This window comes from Pangasianodon hypophthalmus, chromosome 28, assembly GCF_027358585.1.
Source record: "Pangasianodon hypophthalmus isolate fPanHyp1 chromosome 28, fPanHyp1.pri, whole genome shotgun sequence".
NCBI lineage: Eukaryota > Metazoa > Chordata > Actinopteri > Siluriformes > Pangasiidae > Pangasianodon > Pangasianodon hypophthalmus.
Window position 1 is genome coordinate 8,919,033 of NC_069737.1, and position 22,651 is coordinate 8,941,683.

Below are 22,651 nucleotides of genomic sequence, written 5' to 3' on the forward strand. Positions count from 1 at the left end.
AAGTCAATGACTTGGTATGTATAATAATAAGCTATGCATATTCAATATTATCATCATCCAAATTTTCAATTACATGTAGAAGATCTGTATTTTTAAGATCAAGATCCTTTCGTGGATCCTCGCCTCGGGAGGGAGAGAGTAACCAGCACAGAGCCGTGTGTGTGTGTGTGCTTGCGTGTGTGTGCTTGCGTGTGTGAAAATAAAAAGCGCTGAAAGCAAAAGTAAAGAATAAAGGGACTTTTCAGTATCAAACAGAAACAGATCAAAGAAAATAATGCACAAAATGAATATACACTAATTCATCCTGCATTGACATGAGTCATGAGTCATAATTGAAATTCTTAAGTGGGGATGGTCCAAGCTGTTCCAAGCTGTGCATTAATTCTTATGAAACTGCAATATCAAAACAATCCTTCCTCAGAGAATATATCATTCACACTGCATAATTAGTGACAGTTTCAGAGGTGCGTCTTCTAAACAAGTTAATGGGTCACCGCCCACTGTAATATATCTGACTGATACTGGTGTATCATTTTGTCACTTTGTCACTGAACATGTATGAATATCAGAATAAAAAAGAGCGCAGGTATGAGTTCAGTCTTTCATTTCTTTCTTGTCTTTCTTAATTTTCATTTATTTTCTGCTGATGTTTAATAACTTGTATTATTACTTACAGTATATATTTATATTTATATTTATATTTATATTTATATTTATATTTATATTTATTATTAAGTAGATAGATAGATAGATAGACAGACAGACAGACATTTTTAATGCTCTTAACAACAAATCATTGGTCATGAAATTATGCATATATGCATTATAAAATGCATCCTGAGATCTGCTGTGCCACCATTTGGTCATTTACTTTTGCCACAGTGAAAGGGAAATTCACTTATATAGTCTTCTTATGACTAATCTTTAAAAAAAATAAATAAATAAAATACCAAAAGATATTTTTGGAAAATTTTGTACACCCAAACATGTGTTAGTTTGAATTTTACATCAAATATTTTAATCATTATCATGATTTTTTCCTTTGCATACAAGAAAACTATATAAGTGAATTTTCCTGTTTCTAGATTTTCACTGCAGCAAAAGTAATTGACCAAATGGTGGCACAGGAGCTAATTGCCTTTTTGCTAATTGCCTGACCAATGATTTTTTTTGTTGCGACCAAGTACATTACATATATATATATATATATATATATATATATATATATATATATATATATATACTGCCTGGCTAAAAATCTGCTGATTTAAATCAGCAAATACTTAAGAGCTGTTGATTGGATAATTACTATATTGATTAATGTGTTTCAGCTGATAACAATTCTTTTAACCTTAACTGATGCAGTTAGTAGCTTCTCATTTTCACACTCACAATGAGATGAGAACACACAGGATTGGTACTAAACAGTGGGTGGCCATAAAAAAACCACTTGTTAGTGAGACTAATCAGGAGAAAAGGCTTCAATTTGCTAGGGCGCATAAAGATTGGACTCTGGAGCAATGGAAAAAGGTCATGTGGTTTGATAGGTCCAGATTTACCCTATTCCTTAGTGACGGTGTGTCAGGGTAAGTACGGAAGCACATGAAGCGATGCATCTATCATGCATAGTGGCCACTGTACAAGCCTCTGGAGGCAGTGTTATGATCTGGGGTTGCATCAACTGGTCAGGTCTAGGCTCAGCAACGTTATGGGGCAATAAAATGAAGTCAGCTGACTACCTAAATGTACTGAATGACCAGGTTATAACATCAATGGATTTTTTCTTCCCTGATGGCATGGGTATAAAATCAGGGCTCAGATTTGGAAAGAATGGTTCAGGAAGCATGAGGACTCATTTTCACACATGAATTGGCCACCACAGAGTCCTGACCTTAACCCCATTTGGGATGTGCTGTCTTTGGGATGTGCTGGAAAAGACTTTATGGAGTGGTTCGACTCTCGCATCGTCAGTACAAGATCTTGGCAAAAAATTCATGCAACTCTGAATGGAAATAAATGTTGTGACGTTGTATGAAGTTTTTGAAAGAGTGGCATAGCGAATGTGCACCATAATCAAAGCTAAAGGTGGTAAGGTGGTTCAATGATATATTAATGTGTGCAACTTTTTTTTTTGGCCAGGCAGTGTATGTATATATGTATGTATATATATGTATATATATATATATATATATATATATATATATATATATATATATATATATATATATTATAATGCACACAACCCTTTCTCAAAGTAAAATACATGTTAAAACACAAAGAAAAAAGAAGTGCCTGAAACCAAGTTCATATGTAACCACCCACACTTATATCTAATACATCCAACTGGCACTGGTGTGTTACTTTGTCATTGAATAAGGATGCATGAAGATCAGAATGAAAAGCAGCAATAGTAAGAGATTGGTTCAATGTTTCTTTCCTTGTTTTCAACATTATCATCATTATTACCACTGCTATTTAAAATGTGGTTTTGTATCCATTTATTCCTGTAGTATTATTATAATAATGTATACAGTCTCTCTCAAAGTCTCGACCTGGACCTGTCAATACTTTTTTTGCACCTCTTCACAATGACATTTTAAAACACAACATTTAAAATTGTGATGTTGTAGGGTCACGCAGGCCTGGGACGCTGCTCGGGAAACACCTATTATTGCAGATGAGCAAAAACCTCGCAAGCTTGTGAGCTTCATCCAAATCATCACATGTACTCTTGTGGGAATCTTGGTGTTTGGGCTAGCCTTCTTCAGCAAAGTAAGCCTTAAACAAGAATATGTATTTTCATAAAAATAGACTTCAGACTTGACTTGCAGCTCATCCTTTATGACTCCCGACTTGACTTGGACTCGTCAATAGTAACTTGTGAACAATAAGTCTTTCCATGATTACCTGGACAGAGTGTGAGTGAAAGTTCCAGAAAAAGTATTTTTATTTGCATGTGTGTAGTTGCTTTATTTTGTTTATTTATTTTGGGCTATAGCCTACCCCCCGCCCCCCTTCCCAACACATGCCTCCTAGCACCAGTGTAAACAGAGCATCATACCCTTGGCAGGAGTGCCGTATGCGGGAACAGAACGATGTAAAGAATGTGGAAAGATAATTATATGATAATACAAAAGACTTCTGACAACACACCCAGACAAGTTAGTTTAGTTTCATTAGAGTCAGAGTGACGTTACGGCTGTGAGACATCACCTCTGTTCACGTCAGCAAATATTAGCATTCATGCAATTATTCAATCAGGCAATCACTTGGCAGCAGTGCAATGCATAAAATCATGCAGATATGAGCTTTGGGTAATGTTTACATCAACCATCAGAATGGAGAAAAAATGTGATCTCAGTGATTCGGACAGTGGCATGATTGTTTGTGAATCTGAGGCTACAGTGAGCACAGAATCAGATGTACAGACAGTTGAAGATTAGAAAAATATCCCCTGGTCTTTTTCAAGTCTTCAACTGTCAAGTTTCAGTGATATATATATATATATATATATATATGTTTTATTGTTGATTATTATTTTTTTATTTAGAGACAAAGTTTTAGTAAAAACTTTAATATCAAAACAAAGGACTATTTAATTTTTTTTTTTTTTAATTTTCAACCTTTTCTTCTATAAGAAGTGTTATAAAACATATTTCTAAATGTATAGTTGCAACTTTTGATCTATTTGATCCACAACTGTTGATCTGTTTTTTATCCCCCTTTACTGTGAACAGTACTATTCTTTATTGTTGCTATACAGTTAAAGTTGCCATATACTCCTCATGTAGATTCTGCTGACTTAGGAATTGACAGAGAGTCGATCTGAAAGACTCAAGACTTGAATTTTACTCTAGGGTAAAGACTCAAGACTTGACTTGGACTTCCATTTTACTACTCATGAACATCTCTGGTTGGCAGCCATATATTTTGAGGCATTTGAACATGATAAACATGTTTGCTATTTCTGTTTTTATCTACATTACAGGCATCTCTGTTGCTATTAATAAACCTTTGCAGTGGAACATCAACAACCATAGACACCAAACCCTATGCTCTCCTCTTCATTGGGTGCCTTCTAATTGCTCCAAGTGTTTTACTGCTGATCAAAAGCATTTGGAAAATTACTTTTAAGGATTCAAAAACCCCATCGACGCAAACTTTGCTATGGGTAAGCGCCGCCCATTATCCAAATATGTAGGATAAGTATGAGCTTGTACACTTCTTGAAAAAACAAACAAACAAAACCTTTAAATTTAGCATCCTAAAAATTATTTTTTGGTACTTCCCATCTCACCCATGGCCCCAATGCAATTCTTTCATGTTCAACTATGGTTTCATGAAGGAAAGGTTGAAACAAATAAAATTTCAGTAGACTTAGTGTTAATGAAAGAAGGGCAAACAAATCCAAAATCACAAGGCAGAATTCAAAACATAGAACAGGCAATGTGTCGGGCGATTAGCAAACAGGACAAACTAGGCAAAGGCAAATAACATGAATCAGAAAACTAGCAAGGTCAAACCACGAGGCAGTGTGTGTATTCTGGGGAGTGTAGTCCAGGGTAGCCATGTTTGTAGGCTGCAGTGTGTGTGTGTGTGTGTGTGTGTGTGTGTGTGTGTGTGTGTGTGTGTGTGGGTGTGTGTGTGTGTGTGTGCTAGGAACTGGAGTTCGCTGACTGGGTTGACCTGACATAGGGTAGCGCACACCATAGTTTGAATATCTTTGCTCTAAGGGAACCCTGAACTTGAAGGTTTTATTTGGAACCTTTCACCAGGGATTTTCCAGAGAACCACTTTAATCATTAAAATAATTTAGATTAGTCTCAGTAACCTATTTGGGGTGAGTTAAGGTGTGATTTAAGGGCATTTATTATATTATAAAATATAATTATAAAATTATAAAAAGAGAGCTGTATATAATGCCATCTGAAGTTGCATTGGCTCTTTTTGTGCTGTCTTTTTGTGAGTTAAATTTTTCTCAAAACATTCAAATCTAGTCAGACATGTGGTGAAGTATTCTGTAAATGGGCTACTTTTGCTACTTGTTTTTTTCTTTTTGTTTTTATAATTTACACCACTGCCAACTTATTTCCATGACTAGCTGCTCTCTATTAGGTATAGCTTTAGGAATTACCTTACTATTCACTGCAAAGGTAATAATGATATTAGTATCTCAAGTTTTTCCACTGCCTTTTTCCTTATATAAGCTTTACTTATGTTATATAAGCTTTGCTTATCTGCAATAAATGAGATAACTGCTTTCCTGCTCACCTATTGCATCCGAACAACCTTTTTTTGTATAGCCATGAAAGGATTTGAAATTCATGGCTGGACCATGAGTAAGATGATACCAACTTGCATAGCTGTGCAAATGCTAGTGCAGTGCCGTCATTGTAATAGGCAAATAAAAATCTTTTGTTAATCAGTGTAACTGGATACACAAATTGCACATTTACTTTATTTTTGCTGCTGAACATGGCGGTTATGTTCAAAGATATATGTAAAAAAAAAATACACCCCTAGATGTTTTTGACTTACGGAAAAAAAACATGACTTATGTAATAACAAAATATCCACCACTGTTGTCAGGTGATTTAGGAGTTGCATTTTTGTAGCATTTAACTCTAATTAAACTGTAGTAAAAGATACAGTATTTATTTCTTGAATATACTGTTGGTTAATGCATATTAACTATCAAATCTTTAGTATCACAAAGACTGTTTAAATATTTATTGGCTGAGCCTATAATACACTGCTATGTATTATGTATTGCCCTGCATTTAATTTGACTAAAATTGATCTTTATCTGTGTGCAGATTATTTCAGTGGAAACTTTGGTGGCTCTTGGATCTTCCATCCTAACCATGATATCTATGCCCCGATTTGACATCCTGACCAACGTGATGCTTCTGAATGGCATTGCCACATTATCAGCCATTCTGCAGGTGGTCGCAAATGCAGTCGCGCACGGAAGGAGACGATTTATTGCAACGTCGTTAGCTGCTGTTGTTTTCTTAATTGCAGGTTTTTGCTTCTTTGCTGTTAACTATCTCAGAAAGCAGAACATGGTGCTATTCGTGGGTTTAGCCATAGGAGGCACTTTCCTGGTCTCTTTGAACTGGTGGGAGAACTACGCCATGCTTTTCCGCATCGTCTTCTTCCAGAACACAATCCGGGACATAAAAAGGTCCCACAACTTTGTGAACATTGTGGCTAGCTTGGTGCGAATTATTGTGACCTTCACTGTCCTTGGAGCTTATGTGAAGCTCTCAGGCCAGGACTGGTCATCGGTGTTATCAGTCAACAGCTTTACTGAAACCCTCGTCTTGAGTCTGTTCGCCATTCAGGTTCTATCTTCAGCTCTGTGTCGCTACGTGGCCGTGGCTGCGTGCAAAATGCATGCTGTGCGCCGCAGCTTCCTCATTCCCATGATCTTCACATCTCCAGCCACATTGGGCGCCTTTGTGCTGGCTGTTTGGATTCCCTTTTTGAACATCAAACAAGAGGTTATAACAATGAAAAATAATAATGAATTCTATCTATCTATCTATCTATCTATCTGTCTGTCTAGATAGTATTTAATTAATATTAGTAATTTCTCTCAGATCTTAACAGGTTAAGTATATAGAAACCTGTTAAGTATATAGGTGAAATGCTTAGTCTACCTTATTCTTCTCTGAAAATCTTTAAGTAGTAATTTTACACTTCTTTCTGCAGAACAAAACCATATTTGCTGACTACTGTGATACCTTTGTGATCACGGAAAGCCCAGGGCTTGGCGTCGTGAGACTGATGCTGAGTGATTTAACTCGTGACCTGTGTCAACACATGCCAGACAAGGAGTCTTCGATGGGTTTTGGTCTTCTTGGATCATCTTTGGTGAGCTGGTGGATTGGCCTGGTGCTCTCCACACTCTACATCTGGTTCCTGAACACGGAACGTATTGCCAGGACAAAGGACTTGTTTGTGCGCAACCTTTATGAAGCAGCGTTCATTGACCAGTCCATGCTCTTGAACTCCAAGTTCGAGATTGTGCTCCAGCCAAGACATAACAGGTAGTTAAGTGTGTGTGTGCTTAATGAAGGACAATGCATTTTGATGTATATTAACATCTGGAATTAACATTCTTACATTTTCACCAATAGGGAAAAGGAGAAGGTGACCATCTACCTCTGTGCAACCATGTGGCATGAGACTGCAGATGAAATGATGAAGATGATCATATCGATGTTCAGGTATTCTGATGTTGAAAAGAGTCTTCCATTTGAGAACTTCTTTGATCAACTGTAAATGAATGTTTTCTCCTATTTCCACCAGGCTGGACAAGTTCCGACCAAAGAAAAACCAATTTAACGATGTTGTTTTTGAGTCTCACATTTATTTCGATGATGCTTTCCTGACCAAAGACAACCAGCGGTGTGTCAATGAGTATGCTGAGACCCTGGTGGAAGTCATCCGACAGGTTTATATGTAAGTGATTGTGCAAACAAGCAATGTATTGTGAATAATATTTTAACACTTCCATGGGTTTGGGAAGAAATGAGGAAATGGGAAGCAGGCTTGGGACAACTCATCAGGGCTCTTTATTTTACTTTTGTTTCTTTTGAGTGCATATACACACACACACACACAGTTCAGCTCAGCTCTCGCTCCCCGGCGTCCATGCCATGCCCTCCTTTTATCTCCTCTCTGCCACTCATTGTATCACAAAACATTTAGTAAATCACCCACAGGTGCACACTCATTCCTACCACTCTGCCCCAACTCTGCCCTCCATTCACAAACTGGTGCTCGACCCACTGCCTGGCCCAGAACAGGGAGCTGTCTGGTCTGACTCCTTCACTGACTCCCTTGATGAGATAGGAAGTCTGACACAGCTATGAACAATCTGCACCCCAGCCTGTGGACTAGGGACGGATTTTGGGGGCTGGTCAGTTGGGCTACACCCCCCTAATTTTCCTATGCCCCCCTAACACTCGCCCTTTTTTTAAAACTCAAGGGCCGTAGGTCAAATATGGCTCTCTGCCTTGTATGCATGAACTTGAAAAAATGTTGAAACGGCCCGCAGTATCTACTACTCAACATTTTTACATTTACATTTATGGCATTTTGGCAGATGCCCTTATCCAGAGCGACTTACATTTATCTCATTTATACAACTGAGCAGTTGAGGGTTAAGGGCCTTGCTCAAGGGCCCAGCAGTGGCAGCTTGGTGGTGCTGGGGATTGAACGCATGACCTTCCGATCAGTAGTCCAACATCTTAACCACTGGGCTACCACTGCTACCACTTTCACACTATTTAGAAGTCCTCACTGTAGTGTAGCAGCCACCATTGTACAGAGCAGGGGAGATTACAGCTTACAGTGTTGAAACGCTGCTTAAAATCAACCCCTGACTGCTGTGTTTGATGGATGTCACACACACGTCTAAAATGAATCAGCAATGCGTGATGTAAGGAATTACTTTCAGTGTTATGATGACATATAAAAAATAAAACATAATTGTTTTTCTGATCATTTTAAGGCACAGTCTACCATCAAGAAATCTTGCTATATTAATAACTGACCATACAATACTTTAATGACAGTTAATGTATTGTAATGTATAGTTAAGTAATGACTGAAATAACTAGGCACAAACCTATGCCAGCCAGCCCCAGAACCTGTCTAACCTCCTTTTGGGTCTTGGGTCTTGGGCAGGCTGCAATCACTGCTGGCTTATCAATTTGGGAATGCACTTGCCCATGACCCAAGTGAAAGCCCAGATACTTTTACTTCGACCCACCCAATTACACACTTGTTTGGGTTTGCTGTGAGTCCATTATATCTCAAGTATCTCAGGATAACCCTGAAATGTTCAAGGTATAGGCAACATGTGGGCAGAGGATTCTGTCCATGAGTCGTTGAAATGTGGCTGGAGCTGTGATGGGGTTGGGGGAGAGTGTGTTGAGCTGCATATTTTATATTCACCTCCCATCCAGCTCATCTCTCTTAATTGATCCAAGGTGTGGAGATGAACATTGATGCAAATACCCAGCCAATAGAAACAAGCTATCGGACGGTTCAGTATTTTCCCCTGCCCTAAATGCCCCATCATTGGATTATGGTGAGCTGCATGGAAAAACATTACTCCTGCACATGGCCTTACTCCTACACATGTGGTCCCAGGGAAGCTGACCTGAGGGTGGAAAGGGACAGTAACAGAAGAAGAGGGAGGGATATATGGGTCTTGGAGGGAGAGGCAAGGGAGTAACTGGGTTTGGGAATTGGAGAAGAGAGAGAGAGAGAGTGAAAGAGAGAGGAAGAGAGAGGAAGAGAAGGGGAATGGCTACCTTCCCCCAGATACACCACCAAATGGTCCTCTGGATCCATTCTGCCGTCCCCTCAGGCAGTCTGGCGACAGATTGCTTCAGTATCACCAGGTCTACCATGTCTTCAGTGATGGACTTCAGTGAGCAGCCAAGCTTACTGAGCATCAGTGAATCACCATACGCAGCTCGAGAATGGCCAGATGTTGACTCTGGTGGATGCCAGCATGGGTCTGGATGTTTCTGGGGAGGGGCGAGCATATCTTCCTCACCTCCTAGGTTTTCTGCCCCATTGTAACACTCTGGTGGGTTGGGAAGAAATGAAGAAACAGGAGGCAGGCTTGAGACAACTCAACAGGGCTTTTTGTTTTTCATTTTCTCTTTTGAGCACTTTTCAGTGTGAATCATGTTTTCTAACTCAGGGACTCACACAGAGACACACAAACACACATATAGTTCAGGTCCACTCTTTTCCCCCAGCTTCTATGGCACTCCCTCCTCGCTGGCACTTGCTGAAACACAAAACACTTATCACCCACAGGTGCATGGTCATCCCTATCAGTCATTCCCCAGAATCCTCCTTCCATTCACAATATATTGTATATATTTTTGGCGGCATGGGCGTTCGACCACAAATATATAGAACCATATGCCATAAACACCATTTTGGCTGCAAAAGACCTGTACAGAATTATTAATATATTGAATAATCATGTATTATACTTGGTTTATTTGGTTCAACATGCAAAATTGTTTTTTGTAAGTTAGAAAGGGAGGCAAATCTGGCCTGGCTGGACATTTTATTAAATTATTATTATTATTATTATTATTATTATTATTATTATTTGATAATAATAATAATTGTGAAGTGATCTCTGTCGTGGGGAAATGAGGAGGCGGGAGACACACACTCAGAAACACACAACCAGACAGCTTTGCCTGCCTCTTTTAGTACAACACTTTACTTTCACTTTCCGGTCTACACACACTATATACACACATACAGCTCTCCCCTGGGTGGCTCTCTCTCTCTTGGGGTGCTCGTCTCTCCTCCTGTTATTCCTCTTCCACAATAATAACAATAATAATAGTAATAATAATAATAATAATAATAATAATAATAATAATAATAATAATACATGTATTGTTTTTCTTGAATTATGTAAAGTTTGTGTGTGTGTGTGTGTGTGTTTGTGTGTCCTGATAATACACAGCATATTCACAGAGGATTGTAAAAGTGTATTTAGGGAGAGAAAGCCTCTTCCTCACCAGAAAATCTTCCAAACGCCATACGGCTGCCGTCTGCAGTACACACTTCCTCACGGCAACACACTGTTTGTTCACTTCAAGGACAAACTCCAGATCCGCCACAAAAAGAGATGGTCTCAGGTGAGCTGCTGCAGACTCACTAGTTTTCCCAAAACTTTTCCTCCACAATTTTTACTCTTAACAATTGTAGCCTGCTGTTACGTTTCAGATATACACTATATACTGTACACTATACCGGTACGACTGCATACCATTATAACTAAAAAATGATTCCATTACTGGTGTAAATGATGAAGACACAAACAGTTTCACAAAAAAATAAAATATTATTTTATGAATATTATTTTATTATGTTATATAAACCACAAAGGCTAAGAAAAATATGATGAAAATATTAAATCATAATTTAATAATATAATATTTGCTTTTATTATCTATTACTTTGAAATGGATGAAACATTGAAAGTGGAAAGCAGACACTGTGATGCAAACCATGATATTTTCATCCAGTTTCTCTCCTAATTACAAACGTGCCCAAAAAAGCTTTAGATGCTAGTATACTTAATCATCAGATGTGTGTTACATTAGGGGTGGAATCAAGGGCAGTAGCAGGGGTAGTTTTGGGTTCACATGCTCTCAACAACTAAAACTAGGACTCCATCTAATGACTATTTTCATAATTGAATAATCTATTGATTAATATATTAATTTCTCCAATTAATAGATTAGTTAGGATTATTTTAAAATATCTATTAAATACCAACAATATTTCTGTGCAGCATTTCAAGTTAAATACTTACAAGCTATTTGATTCACATAGCTTCACTGCTCACTGCATTATGCTTCATGACATGAGTTTTGAGGAAAAAAAAAGCCTTCGTAAACGTATTATTCAATTTGAACAAAATACAAACTACCAAGCTCTTGGCCAAAGTGTCAAACATGACAATTAATAAGCATGGCTCAACCTGGAATATAGTGCTTTCACATTCCAACAAACAAAAATTATGAATCAAATACAAAATATTATTCTTAATAAAAACACAAGTTATGTCATGAGGCCAACAGCATAGTGTTCCCATACTTTGTTTGTAATGGTTGTTCATAAGTGCTTCGTCATTTCCATCAACCATTTTTCATAACACAATCCAACTGTTGTAGCCCTAACTAAAACCATATTGTCAATATGCTAAAAGTTTATCCTACTTACAGGGTCTCAGTGTAGGCATTGATTGTGTTTCTTTTCACTAAAGATCATGTACATGTACTACCTTCTTGGCTGGAGGCTGCACAAGAAATACTATCAGATGTACAGGGAAGGGGATGATCAGCTGACAAATATTGAAGACCAGTTAAGAGTAAGTGTGATTATCTTAACATGACTGCAATACACTGACTTTCATAATCTAAAGTATTGCCTTTCTCTTCCAGAAAGCCAAAAAGACCACATATATTCTAGCTCTAGATGGAGACACAGATTTCCAGCCTTCAGCAGTCATGCTTTTAGTGGATCGGCTCAGGTTGTACCCCGAAGTGGGAGCTGCTTGTGGCAGGATCCATCCTACTGGCACAGGTGATTAATAATACACAAATAATAATAATAGCTAATAGGAAGGGTTTGACAAATATCAAGAGTTTGTGAGCTCACTAATTTTACTGGCAATTATAAATATGTGTCCATGGTCAAATAGTATTATCGTCATTCCTGTATGTTAAGAGTTGTTAAGGCTCTGTTTTCATGCCAACATAAGCATGATTTGTTAGTAACTGCAGAAAAAAAAGTATATTTATTTATTTATTTATTTATTTTGCTATTTTTATGGTTATCAGTTAAAATGCCTCACTGACATGGGTGGAGTCAAAGGGGGTGTGGTATTCAAACCTGCTGATTCAGTGGGATTTTCAAACCTCTCGAGACCACACAATTGTAGAAGAGGGGGCGGGGCTGGAGCCATGTAGATACGTCTTTCCGTTTTCCTCAGTCTTTCAGACGGACACATGCTGTAGTAAATCAGCAGTGAGCATGTGACGATTAATAAGGAACTAGCATTTCTGTTTTAAGCCATTTTTGAGGTACTTTACTGAAATTGCTGTTGTTTTTGGTTTTATTGCTGCATTTACTGATTTGCTGTTGCATTTTTTTGGTTTGTTAATTTGTTTTGTACTTGCGGGCTGCCGTAGAAATCTAATGGTATGTCATTACAAAAACATCACTGTGCCACACCGGGCAGACCAAAATTTGCACCAAAATTTCAGCTGTAAACTGGTTTTTAACCAATTTCTCCCAATTTGGTCATTTGCCAATTACCACCAACTAGCTAGGTCTCCACTATCATGCAACAGCTACCAAATGGGGATGGTGAAGTGCTTGGTGAAGTGACGATGTGCTTCTTTTGAGATGAAACCACCACATTTGTTTTGAATTGTTGCCCATGCTGCATCACAGGGTAGCTGAACACTCTGAAAGTGTTTGATCGAATCGTATTGGTTTGATTGACAGGCTAGACAGTAATACCACTACACTTGGTTCTTAAAGGGAATAGAGGATCTGATTTGATTGAAAATCACAGCAGCTCTCCTATGCACACCTCTTCATAATGTATTAGTTCAAATTTCACACCTTTATTATATTTGCACTGATTTACCCTTTTTTTATATAGTGATTTGTATGGTTTTATACAGGTGTTTTTTTTTAGATGGCACATTACCACCTGCATCAATGGTCACAAAGATAACAAAAATATACAACGCACATATTTTACAGCTTGTGGTCCATACAGTCTATAAACAGGAATATAGAGCTTTCACTGTGTGTGTTGCAGGCCCGATGGTATGGTATCAGAAATTTGAGTATGCTGTGGGTCACTGGCTCCAGAAGACAGCTGAGCATGTGTTCGGATCTGTGTTGTGCAGCCCGGGCTGTTTCAGCCTGATGCGTGCAGAGGCACTCATGAGTGACAACGTCATGAAGAGATATACAAGAAAAGCAACTGAGGCTTCCCACTATCTACAATATGACCAGGGTGAGGGGAGCAAAGACAAAGGAGATGAGAAAAAATAACATTATGCACAGTACATTCTCTTAATACCTATATATTTAATGTATATTCACATTTTAATGTATATTCTATATATATATATATATATATATATATATATATATATATATATATATATATATATATATATATTTAATGTATATTCTTATGCATCTTGTGTGTTCTGGCTCTGTGTATGCAGGTGAGGACCGCTGGCTGTGCACACTGCTCCTGCAGCAGGGATGGCGGGTGGAGTACAGTGCTGCCTCTGACTCATACACCAATGCTCCACAGGAGTTCAAGGAGTTTTACAACCAACGGCGGCGCTGGGGCCCTTCCACAATGGCCAACACTCTGGACCTTCTTTCCAGTGGCAGTGTCACTGCACGAATGAACAAGTCCATATCACGACCTTACATTATCTACCAGACTATCACCATGGCTGCCTCGATCTTGGGCCCAGCTACAGTCTGCCTCATGATTGCAGGTGACAGCTTAGATGCTCTTTAGATCATCAGCTCAGAACTATTTTACCATTTCTATTCAGGCTAATTTCAATTGTTTTAGTCTAACTAGCAGTAGTGTTAGCACTTTGTGTATTGTGCAAATCAGCACAGAAATTTTGAATGGCTCTTGGTGTGGAAATGCTTAACCATCACTATGTTATGCTGTAATATAAGGAGTTTACAGCAGGAAAAGTACATGAAACGTAATATCTTTTCAGCCTGATATATATATATATATATATAATGTGTGTATATATATATATACATACATACATACATACATACATACAGACAGACATGGGCATATTTGTTGGTACCCTTCCATGAAAAAGAAGAATCCACAACTATTTCTGAGATAATCTGAAACTGGCAAACGTTAATGGCATCAATCACTGTTAATTCCTTGTTTAACACAAATCAGGCATTACTTTTGATTTTCAATTAAACTGAACATTTTACATACTGAACCAAATGAAAATGACACGGACAAAAAATACGGTACCCTTAACTTAATATTTTGTTGCACCACCTTTACCATTTTTTAGAATAATTGAGACACATTTGGCAACTATTTCTTGTGTAAAAGTCACCTATCTTTTCAACAGGATGCTTTACATTCATCCTCAAGATAGATGCCAATGTTGCTCTTCTGATGGCGGTTATTCCTCCTGCAATCTACATAATTCTCTGCTATTATCTTGGGCAAGCAAAATCAGACTTACAAATAAGAATTGCTGGCGTCATGAGCATATTCTATGCTTTTCTAACGACAGCAGCCATCTTATCTATTATAGGTAAGTGAAGTTTTCTTTTAATTCAATACTATTGTATGCCATAATGCAATTTTTTACTTAATAACATAACCCTTTAGAGTTTGAAATCTTTTCATGTACTTTTTCTAACATTCAGTATGAGAATCACTTATTAATGTTAACTGATATCTTTACAATTATTTTCTACCACATAAACTGCTATGTATTTGCTCCTGCATTGTCAGTCTTTTAGTTTATATCTGACTGTTATCATCTTTGACATTTAATTTTATTGTGCTCTGGAACGGTTTATGTCTCGTCACATCTCTCCTTTGAAATACCTTTTCTAAGCTAATTTGGTAACAAAGGTAAACAATATGCAGTGTCCATTAATATTGTGGGTTACTGTGACAGTAAGTTTGTTTTAAAAATATTTTAGTATTTTCCCCCAACAAATACAGTACAGGACTACAGTTCTATCGTAAGATCTCTGTGCATCCTGTCTGTGCAGAATTTTACATCTTCTCCCCATGTCAATGTGGGTTTTCTATGGGTTGTTCAGCATGCTTCCCATCTCCAAAAATTCAATTCAATTCAATTTTATTTGTATTTTAACAATGGACATTGTCACAAAGCAGTTTTACAGAAATAAATAGATTCAAATAAAATTAAACCAAAATAAATTGTAAATATGTGAATTTATCCCTAATGAGCAAGCCAGTGGCGATGGTGGCAAGGAAAAACTCCCTGAGACGATATGAGGAAGAAACCTTGAGAGGAACCAGACTCAAAAGGGAACTCATCCTCATCTGGGTGATAACTGATAGGGTTAGCTTGCATTTTTGATCGAAGTAGGCGTGGCGGATCATAAAAGTCCAAAATTTCGCTCAGGCACTGAGACGTGAGACCATTCAGTGTTTTATAGGTCAATAGTAGTATTTTATAATCAATATGAAATTTGATTGGGAGCCAATGTAGTGTGGATCAGATAGGGGTGATGTGGACATATCTTCTGGTTCTAGTAAGGACTCTTGCTGCTGCATTCTGGACTAACTGGAGCTTGTTTATGCATCTACTGGAACATCCAGACAGCAAGGCATTACAATAATCCAACCTAGAGGTGACAAAAGCATGAACTAATTTTTCTGCATCATGCAGTGACATTATATTTCTTATCTTATCAATATTTCTGAGATGGAACAAAGCTATCCTAGTAATATTATCTACATGAGCTTCAAATGAAAGACTGGAGTCAGTAATCACACCAAGGTCTTTTATTGCTGCATATGATGATTCAGAAAGGCCATCCAGAGTTATGTAATCAGAAAGCTTACATCTAGCTGCATGTGGTCCTAGTACAAGTACTTCTGTCTTGTCAGAATTAAGTAAAAGAAAGTTAAGAAGCATCCAATGTCCTTTACACATTCCTCAACTTTATTAAGCTGGTGTCTGTCATCTCGCTTTGCTGAAACATAAAACTCTGTGTCATCAGCATAACGGTGGAAGCTAATACCATGTTTATGAATAATTTTGCCCAGAGGTAGCATATATAAAGAGCAGTGGGCCTAAAACAGAACCTTGTGGAACACCAAACTTTACCTTAGTATGCGTAGACAAGTCACCATTTACATCTACAAATTGATGATGATCAGTCAAATAAGACCTGAGCCAGGAGAGGGCCGTTCCCTTAATGCCTACAACATTTTCTAGTCTATCAAGGAGAATAGCATGATCAACTAAGGTCAAGCAACACGAGCAAGGAGACACAACCCTGATCAGAGGCCACTAGTAGGTCATTTACTGCTTTAACCAGTGCTGTCTCTGTGCTATGATGAGGCCTAAATCCTGACTGATACATTTCATGAATGTTATTCCTATGTAGGTATGAGTATAACTGCTGTGCTACAACATTTTCTAGAATCTTGGAGATAAAGGGGAGATTTGATATTGGCCTATAGTTTGACAATTGACAGGGGTTGAGGTCAGGTTTTTTTAATCAGGGGTTTGATAACTGCTAGTTATCCGAATGTTAGTATTAAATCATCAGTGTGACCACCACTGTGAGTGGGTCCTATTATTATTATTATTCTTCTGAGTAACCACTACTGAATCTAGAATGGACACAACCGCTGTTCTCAGAAGGTCTTCTGGGTTATCAAAAAATATATTAAAGTCTCCAACAATTAATGCTTTGTCTAAAGAAACAACCAGGTTAGAGATGAAATCCTCAAATTCATGAAGGAATTCAGAATATGGCCCTGGGGGGTCTGTAAATAATAATTAGTGGAATTGTCTGGTACGTTTGTTATGTTAGTATAAAGAACTTCAAACGCATTGAATTTATGACTTTTATATGAGTTTATGTATGACGCCTTAATTATCATTATAAATAACTGCGACACCTCCTCCTCTGCCAGTTAGACCGGGTTGATGTATATATCTGTATCTAGGAGGATGCTGATATGTGGACTGGCTACACTAAATTGCCCCTATATGTGGATGAGTGTGTGAATGTGTGTGCTTGGTGTGCTGTGAAGTACTGGCATCTCATCTCATCAACTGCTTATGTGTGTTCTGTGTATCTTCAGGGGATATGGTACTGCAGCAGACTTTCGTGACCCCAAATGGCTTGTTCTTCATAGGCATAACCTCTGTGTACATTGCCACCGCCCTTCTTCATCCTCATGAGTTCCATCTTATCATCTTTGGCTTCCTTTATGTCATCTGCATCCCCAGTGGCTACCTGCTGCTGGCAATTTATTCCATGGTCAACATGAACAATGTGTCATGGGGCACACGCGAATCTGCCAACCAGACCACTGGATCTGAGGGGAACCTTCAGCAAAATGTCAAGTGCCAGAAGCTGTTCAAAATATGTGGCTACAATCTGGAGGTTCAACTGAACGAAGACAAAAAAGTGATGCGTGCAGTGCCAGAGAGCGAACCTCTTTTGAAAGTCGAAACCAAAGTGCCATCCGAACCTATAGAAAGGTAAGAGATATAAAATAATATACTAACATTTTGATGGCTGATTAAACTATTTTAGCTATTAAACTATTGTGGCTGAAGTGATGTGCGCTAAATAAACGTAATCTTGTTTTTTCCCCAGACCTTTCATTGAGAACTGTGAGTAAACATACATTTTTGACAACTCTTACTATATACCACAGTACCACAGATAATTAACAAAGATTTCTTTGATAGTTTTTATTCAACAGTTGGCAGAAAGCTCTGGTGAACTGGCCCTTATGGAGCACAGCTTTAATTTGGTGGGTATCATCATTTTTTTTTCAAGATTACTCAATAAGCGTTTTATAGGTAAAAGCATGCTTAGTGGCAGAAGTGCCTTATTTTGCATCACACACTCTTTTACTGTATTACTGTACAGCACCATATAAACTAGATGATTATTGATGAAGCAGAGTTCATAACCTTGTATTCAATTGACCATTTTTTTTTATTTTTATGGTTTCTGAATACTAGGGTCTTGTTCATGCCAAAATAACTTCAGTGCCTTTCATAAGTATTACCGGCCCTTTTGTTAAAAAAAAAATTTGATTTACAAAATATGTGTCACTTTTGATGGAGCAAAATATTTTTTCCAGTGTGACACAATGGTTAATTATGCAAAAAACAGAAATTTGTTGGTTGCATAAGTATTTACCACCCTGGATCAATATGTGGTTGGTTGGTTGTAGTCTACTCTTCTTATGTCTCTATCAGCTTTGCACATCAAGGTTCTGATATTTTTGCCTATTCTTCTTTGTCAGATTATATGGAGCCTGTTGGTGAACATTAAGTTCACACTAAATTTTGCCACAAAATATGGAAAAGTTCAAAGGGGTGAATACTTATGCAGTGCACTGTGAAATGCTTTATTAAACAAGGTGTGCAAATTATGTGAAAGCAAGTTCTTCAAGTGTAATTACTATAGGAGATTACAGTTCCTCCACTAATTTGTTTGGTCAATATCACACTCGCATGTGTGATGGCTAACACAGATTGCAGTCATAGAACTACACCTATTCAGAAATGTTCAAAAATACTTGTCCATATACTGTATGGGGTCAAAAACATGCCCATCTGCACCACTGAATGACATGCCCACTAGTCTGGGTTAGGGTTAGGGTTAGGGTTTTTGCACAAATGAAATTACTAGACTACAACCTCCACCCATGCACCTTATAATTCTTAACCTTTCATACAACTTGGTTTGTGTAATTTTTTTTTTTTTCAAGGAATGCAATAGTGTGACCACACTTTCTTATCATGTAATCTCTGTTTTGCTACAGCCTAATGTTTCTTGTTTTAACTATTCATCATGTAAGAATTGGAAAGTAGCTAACTGCTAGCTCACAGAACATAATCCTAATAACTTCTTTTGATTTATTAGGAAGAAGAAAAGTTTTGGAAGGACCTAATTGAACAATACCTAAAGCCATTAAAGACTGATAAAAAAAAGGAAGAAAAAGTCAAAGCAGACCTGAAAGACCTACGCAACAAGGTTTGTGAGTGGGAAGTTGACCAAAAAAAAAAAAAAAAGGATGGATAACATTTGGATATATAAAATCTTTACTTAATATATAGGAATATGCTCAATTGAGTTATGATTTTAAATTGTTTCATGATAATTCATTAATCTCAATGTTATGGCATGAATAATACAATTTTTGTTTCTTTTTCCACATTGTCCCCATTAGACATTACATAATGAATGAAAATGACAGACAGTATGTTTGAAATAAATGTTAAACAAATTAACAAATACTAAAAAGTCAAATGGCAGTTGCATCATCAATGTCACTCTTGAAATAAGTTTGCAGTAAAGAGGTCAACGACAGTGTATTTGAAGAAAATATATAGTCATCTATAGTGACTATATTTTGAAGCTCCCACGATTTCAATAGCATGGTATATTGTATAACTAATTGTTGGCAAATGCCTAGCAGCGATCACTATACTTAGGAATATTTGGGTAGTGACCTAACATAACTACCTGGTCTAATTATCGTCTTTACATTTTCAGGCAACTTTTGTGTTTTTTATCTGTAATGCCCTGTGGCTTGTGGCTACTTTCTTTTTGCAAGCCATTGGCACTATAATCAAAATCCCCATCCCAACGACTTATACCAATGGAACAATTGACCATAACAGGACGCTTTTTATCGATCCTATTGGACTGATGTTCCTCATCAGTTTTGCAGGCCTCCTTATTATCCAGTTTGCAGCTATGGTGTGGCACAGGTAACTAAAATATAAATCTTGTGTTGTATGACATTTAAAAGTGCTCTGAATGACTACTATTTGACTTATACATGTATGTGTTTTTTTTTTTTCTTTAGAGTCCAGACTTTAATCCATTTCACTGCTTACACTGGGACTGAGGCCATGGTTAACAGGAAGGTGATGATAAACTCTCTGGAACCGATCACTGAAGAAAACGTGAGTTGTTTTTTTTAGTTTGTTTGTTTGTTTATTTCTTCTTCATTGTTATTGCCAGAAATATTAATGCGTTGGACTGATTTAACATTTTAATATGTTTGTTAACCACGATATGTTTGTTAACCAACTTAAAGGTTCCTTTTTGTTTTCAGAATTTTCTTTAGGTGGATATTAAATTGATTAAAAGCCTACAAGTGGATGATCTAAAAGATGAACTGTGATGGGAAACTTTGCAACAACACAAACCTGGCAAACCTAAGCCTCCTTAGGCTATACAATACCTGCTTATTGGGATTGAAAGAATTAGTGTTTTTTAAACACTGTTTACAATTATTTGTTACTTCTCCTTTCACTGTAGTAACTGTTATTATTATTATTATTATTATTATTATTATTATTATTATTATTAATAGCTATTGCTATTCTACTTTTCTTCTTCTTCTTCTTCTTCTTCTAGCAATGGTGTCTATGGCAGCCCATAGAACTGTCTGGTAAAAAGTTGTGAAATTTGGCACACTGATTGGGGAGGGTCTAAGGAACATTCTGACCAAATTTGGGCCAAGTGCTGCCAATACTTTACCACCACCATGAGGTCAAATTTTGGCCTAATTTGGAAGTATGTTTATGGTCATAACTTTTAGTGAGGCTGTATCTCAGCAATGAGACAAAACTTAGCCCACTGACACAAAATATAGTAGGCATCTTCAGGACCATGACCTGAGGCTATGAAACAAATTCAAATCTATTCCCATCGCAGACTGGCAAATACATTAAATTGCAAATCATTCTTGAATCCCTTTGCCTATAGTTATGGATCTGCTTGTTGTTGTTGTTGTTGTTGTTGTTATAAAGACTGTCTTTTTATTGAAATTGTGCTGTTTCTCCTTTCAGTGAGCCATATATAATCTATGTATATATTTAATTTCTGTTTCAAGATGGATCTGATACATTTTGCTGCTGTGAGATCTTAAAGTTACGTGTGCACAAATGCAAATTAATTGTAACCTGTCCAAGACTGACTGACAGATCATAAAAATTTTTAGTATGTTTAAACATGGCATGAGAACAATTCTTTCAACCACACCTCTGTACTACTAATTCACCTCACCTAAAATGAAATGTCACCCACATGCATCATGCCGTTTTAGGAGAAAATAAGTCACCAGGAGTCATGATATAAATCTTCAGTTAAACCTTTTTTAAATATGAATGCAGTTTGCCATGCAACAACAAGAGCACCAATGCTGTAGCTCTTATCTGAATTAAATCATGAATGTATTTAGATAACTGAATCTGTTCAGCTGGATATTATCAAAAGGAATCAACTTGCTTACGCATAACATTATTAAATCCCACATCACCATTACAAAGATGACTCCACAAGATGACCCAAAAGCCTTTGTGGAGCTTTTTGAGCATGCTGAAGTAGCATGGACATGGCCTGAAACCAGAGAAAAATTCTGCAAAAAAAAAAAAGGACAGAATGAGCTCAGTTCAAATCCTAGGACTGTCGAAGAGACACTGATACGCCAGTGGGCAAAGCCTTTGATTATTGCTATTAATAAGGCCATTATTGGATTTGTTGTTTTGGAAAAAATTAACTCTAAGTAGATACTTTTTATATCCATTGTATGACAGCAGCATAAGGAAAGAGGTCACATATATGCAAGAAGAGGTACTGCACAAGTGAGCGTGCATGTGAAATGAATAGTGCATAATTGATTAATAAGATTTAAAAGATTTACAGTGTAGTGCCAGTAGTGATCATCATACATCAGTATGAGGATGATTGTAAACAACATTGAACTATGCAAAATGTTCATGTATCGAAGAACATATAAGAAGACTACATAAGACTATATAAGAAGATACATACTATATGTGAGATGAGCAGTTTCCAGTTGCATCACAGTTACAGCAAATCCTGAAAATCCTTATTACAAGGGAAGAAGTGTTTTTTTGTTTTTGTTTGCTTTTTATAAAAATGGGCAGAAAGTGGGGGAATAAAGTAACTCAGTGTGTACAGCAGGGTCTGTTTCATAATGACATATGACTAAAGTTACTTATGGATATTTAAATATGCTTTAATGTTAAAAATGACCAGCAGACTGACAGAATTTAGAGCAAATACTGTATTTTTTATGAATGTACTCTGAATACCAGCAGTTCATTGGCTACACACTGCAATCACACCCAGAGAGTGGATGATTTTTTTTTTCCATTGGCATATGTAACAGTGAGGGGTGTGGTCAAGCACTGGCTGCGCATGGGGGGAGTCACAGTGGTGCTGAAACTCGGGATTGAGAACCAATACCTCACCATTTAGCACTAGCCTC

The 22,651-nt window shown here is 37.3% G+C and overlaps 1 protein-coding gene across 1 annotated transcript; it reads left to right on the forward strand.

Annotated features, from left to right (window-relative positions):
* Positions 1 to 420: 420 nt before the first annotated feature.
* Positions 421 to 21,329, forward strand: LOC113544353 (chitin synthase). Its single transcript, XM_034301039.2, has 20 exons — positions 421 to 586; positions 2,631 to 2,772; positions 3,989 to 4,171; positions 5,817 to 6,506; positions 6,718 to 7,055; positions 7,146 to 7,235; positions 7,318 to 7,470; positions 10,523 to 10,697; positions 11,831 to 11,935; positions 12,009 to 12,150; positions 13,400 to 13,600; positions 13,818 to 14,102; positions 14,727 to 14,915; positions 17,462 to 17,864; positions 17,983 to 17,999; positions 18,078 to 18,142; positions 19,267 to 19,377; positions 19,900 to 20,117; positions 20,216 to 20,315; positions 20,468 to 21,329. The coding sequence occupies exons 1-20, from the start codon at positions 555 to 557 to the stop codon at positions 20,477 to 20,479; spliced, it is 3,651 nt and encodes a 1,216-aa protein (XP_034156930.2). The 5' UTR covers positions 421 to 554; the 3' UTR covers positions 20,480 to 21,329.
* The last annotated feature ends 1,322 nt before the right edge of the window (positions 21,330 to 22,651 follow it).